General features: G+C 39.3%; 1 protein-coding gene across 1 annotated transcript; it reads right to left on the reverse strand.

Moving 5' to 3' along the window:
- Positions 1 to 3,717: 3,717 nt before the first annotated feature.
- Positions 3,718 to 4,612, reverse strand: GDNF (glial cell derived neurotrophic factor). Its single transcript, XM_019531980.1, has one exon. The coding sequence runs from the start codon at positions 4,585 to 4,587 to the stop codon at positions 4,108 to 4,110; it is 480 nt and encodes a 159-aa protein (XP_019387525.1). The 5' UTR covers positions 4,588 to 4,612; the 3' UTR covers positions 3,718 to 4,107.
- Positions 4,613 to 4,624: the final 12 nt, after the last annotated feature.

A 4,624-nucleotide genomic window follows, 5' to 3' on the forward strand; every position in this document is an offset into this window, starting at 1 on the left:
CACCATGTGGGATTGTTCTGTCTAAAGTGCAGGACTTTGCACTTGTCCTTACTGAACCTCATAGATTTCTTACGGTCCAATCCTCTAGTTTCTCAATGGCACTCTGAATCCAAGCCCTGCCCTCCAGCATATCTACTACTCCCCCCAGCTTGGTGTCATCTGCAAGCTTGCTGAAGGTGCACGCTATGCCATATTCCAGGTCATTGATGAAGATTGAACAAAACCGAGCCCAGGCCTAATCCCCGGGGCACTGCACTTGAGACCTGTCGCAAACTAGACATTGAGCCATTTACTACTACCCACCAAGACTGATGATACAGTCAATTTTATCCACCTTACAGTCTGTTCATCAAACCCATACTGCCTTAGCTTGCCTGTGAGAATGCGGTGGGAGGCTGTATCAAAAGCCTTGCTAAAAAATCAAGGTATTAAACCACATACAGTGGTTTCCCCACATTCACAGAGCCAGTCATCTCATCCTACAAGGCAATCAGGTTGGTCAGGCATGACTTGCCCTTGCCAAATCCATGCTGACTGTTCCTAATCACTTTCTTCTCCTCCAAGTGCTTAGAAATGGATTCCTTGAGGATCTGCTCCATGATTTTTCCAGTGACTGGGGCATGGCTGATTGGTCTGTAATTCCCTGGATCTTCCTTTTTTCATTTCTTAAATAGGGGCACTATATTTCCCCTTTTCCAATCATCCAGGACCTCTCCCAATCACCAGGCGCTTTCAAAGATGATGGCTAGTAGCACTGCAATCACATCAGCCAACTCCCTCAGCACCCTAAAGTGTACCCCATCTAGTCCTATGGACTTATATATGTCAAGCTTTTCTAAATAGTCCCTAGCCTGTTCTTTTGCCACACCGTGTAGGAATCCATTTTTATTTGGCATTTTTCCTTGTGGATTGCAAAAAAGGCAACTCTGGCTCTGAAAGGGCAGGCTGTGCAGAAGCATGAGCAATATCCAAATAACAATAGAAATGAGTTTTATTTTGTAAAAAGTTATAAAATGAATATTGTACAAAAATAAAGTCTGTAGAGAACTTTGGTTGATTAACACAAATGATTGAGACGTAAACTGTAGGTGAAGTAAAAGCCTCCAGAGAAGAAGCATACTCCTGTTTTCAGTAACTTATATATAAAAAAAAAAAAAAAAAAAAAAAAAAAAACCACACACATTACCCTTTTGTGTTGTAAGTATAATGATTTTGCCACCATTACAGCCGTTTTACTATCCATGTAAAAAGATGCTTACGACAAGCTGTCAGCAATCAATGAAGCACCACTGCAAGAGATAACATGCCTTGGATTTTCCATGTTGAAAGCTAGGCTAAACCTAACCAGAAGTGCTGCTGAGTGTTGATTTTACACACAGCCCAGATTTTACTATGCCAGTTACAGCAGTCAAAGCATCATCATCCCTTTCTAGATCAGACCTTGATCTAGTACACTGAAACACATGCTTAATGACTACAGTGAGATTACTCTAAGTGGTGTGGTTTGCTGGAGTAAACTTCTCCAGCAGCTGACAGCATGTCGTGGACTACCACAGCCACTCCATGATGAAGGAATATGGCTGTGCCCACATACCATCTTCCACACGATTATGTCTTCAGTGAAGAAATAAATGTAGGAATAAATTGACCTTTGATCAACACTGTGGGTTTTTTCCTGAGAATTCTGGGTACTTTTTCCTCATGGGCTGGGACCCCTCTCGTTGTCCATTCCAGGGGAACAGACTATACAGGGAGTACCACTGCTGGGGTTACATTTGAGATTCAGATCTCATTGTTCAGAAGAGTCTTTGGATGTTGTTTCTGTAGGAGTTGATACTTCACTTCAGTTGTCAATTACATCAAATGTAATTACTGCTGTTCTTTAATAAATAATCCTCCAGCATCATAACTTGTACTAAGGGGATTTAATATATGGTCATTAGCACACATCCTCCTTCAATATAAAGTAGTATAAAAAAAAAATGTTTTTACTATGATAAAATACTGTGATGTTTCAAAAAATTATAAAAAGCTTTGCTTATTTAGCAAAATTGTTTACCTTGAGAGTATATTAAATCCAGGACTAGCTAATGAAAGTGGTTTAACCTTTTCTATATGGAAATATGGAAGGAAGAGCTTAAAATAAATATAACATGAAATTAAAAAGATAAAATGTGATTAATCTCCATTTGTCAATCATAGCTATATAAAGGTTGGCTGGCAAAAGAGTGCAAGAGAAACTCCATAACTATAAATATTAATATAAATTAGTTTGCTTAACAAGTTGCTAATTGTGGCCCAGAGTCTGCAACCTTTGTATGTGTAAAGTGTTACTAATGCAGGCAAGTATTAAAATGTAGTTACTTGCAAAAGAGTTTTTAATAAGAAAGGCTGCAGACTTTGGATATTTTGAGATTTTAAATCAGTATTTTGGTTTGGTTTGGTTTTTTTAAAGGTAAAGTAAGTGATTTTTTTGCTTTCAAGTTAACTGTTAATACTTCTAAAAGCATGGACCCTTGTCCCCATTGTTGTCTCTTTGTATCTTGTGAACACATTCCACTTTGGCACCTTTGCAAAGAAACTTTAATAAATAAGTAAAGGAAACTCATTACTAAACTGTAATAAATAACAATAACTTAAATTTCAATAAATATCTTCTGTATATTTATGTCTCTGAATGGATGCATTGCATCAAGTAGTCTTTGCTCACTCACAATGACCAAATAGAAAATGTAATTATGCAAGTGACATTAGTCCTTTGTAAACCAAAAGAAAAACGGTTTGCATTTGTAGGCAACCTTGATATTTCTCTTACTTTGCTAGGAGTAAGTACTTAAAAACACAACTTGTTCTCATAAATGAGCACAGAGGAGCTAAATCCAATGCTGGGCTGTTTTGAAGAAATGATGGAAACGACCTGACCCCCGCCCCCCCCCCCGAAGAAGAAAAAAAAACCAACAAAAAACCAACCTTTAAGTGAGACTGTGTTGATTTACCATGGTGAACTTTTAGCTAATTAATTTTGACACTTGCCTGATTTATCTTACATATATAATGAAAATTTAATCTTACACATTTGGGGGTAACCCCTTAGCTAATAATCTCTCTCACCGTAAGTGTTGCCTTAGGTTTTGCAACTAATCTCAATAAAAATATAAGAACAAAACATGATATTTAGTAGGGCTATGCAAAGCTTTGGTCGCTGATTCTATTTGGAGGAGATTCAGCAGCCGAATCTCTGAATTGGAAGCCTCCAAATAGATTCAATGATTCAGCCATAGACACAGCTTCATATATTTTTTCTATGTACCTCAATATACCAGGTGCAGCTTATGAATGCTGAGATGGTGGGGCAGATACAGTGTCCCACAGGAGCACAGAGGGTCCCCCGAGCACTTAGCGGCAGACCCAGAAGTGGACCAGAAGTACTTCCAGTTCACTTCTGGGTCTATTGTGGAGCATGCAGGGGACCCCCCCAGCTCAGTGAGCGAGAGTGATCCCCCCTGTGCTCCCATGGGATGCTCCATTGCCCCACCATCAGCATTCACACACTGTACCTGGTACCTAGAGGCATGTAGAAAGAAAAAAAAATTATGTATATAAATATAAAAATATATATAAAAAAAAGCTGTGTCTATGACTGAATTGCTGATTCTCTGAATCAGAGTTGAGTCTTCAGATTTGGCCAGATTGAATTGGGATAGTGATCTGAATCAGCAAATCAAGTAACTGTCCCCCAAGTTGGGCCAAATCCAAATGGAATACCACCTGCTTTGCACACCCCTAATATTTAGTAGGTTGTGTTTTTAAGCACGTTCCTAACTGATCCTAATCGTGATGATAGTGAAAGCAACCCTCAATCCATCCATTCTGGAACTCCACCCCTGAGCTTTGCTTTTTATTTGCTTTCCTGTAGGAATTTGAAGCCCCCATTTTTGTATCTAGTCCAGCTCTCTATGCCAGATTTTGCCCTACCAGGCTCCCATGACAACTGTTCTGCATTCTTGGTCCTCTTTTCTCCATTCTGAACAGACATTTCCCTGGGAACCTTGGTCCCTTTCTCTGCATTGTAGTAGGAATGCAACATTGTAAGTCTCCACAAAAATGTCAAACGCATCCACATTTTTTAGCGGAATGTTGTTTCAGTATATGGTACACCAGTTTATCATCCAAAAAGGAAAGGTCATCGTCAAAGGCAGTGGGTCTGCAGCAAGCTTGCCTCACTTTGTCAGTGACCAGCTTTTTCTTCCTTGTTAAATTTTTTACAATTTGGTCATATGTAGTCTCAGCTGCTTCACAAGATCCACTGCAGTACCGGAAAATCAGCTCTTCTTTGGTTTCGTATCCCAAATCCAAGTCAGTCACATTTAAATGGATTTCTGTTAAGACACATCCTCGATTTTTGCCCTTTTGACCTTTCCGTCCTTTTCTGTGGGAATTCTCCGTGTTTACTGCTGCATTTTGCCGATTTCTTTCCCGTCTAGAAAAAATTGGAGTTTGTCTGTCTGGTGACCTCCTTAGTCTTTTTATAGTGGCTTGAATAAAGTCCACTACATCATCAAATTGATCTGGATAATCCTCTGGCATATTAGCTGTTTGAAAAAGTGAGAGAGAGAGAGAGAGA

This window comes from Crocodylus porosus, unplaced genomic scaffold, assembly GCF_001723895.1.
Source record: "Crocodylus porosus isolate Cpor-Errol unplaced genomic scaffold, CroPor_comp1, whole genome shotgun sequence".
Lineage (NCBI taxonomy): Eukaryota > Metazoa > Chordata > Crocodylia > Crocodylidae > Crocodylus > Crocodylus porosus.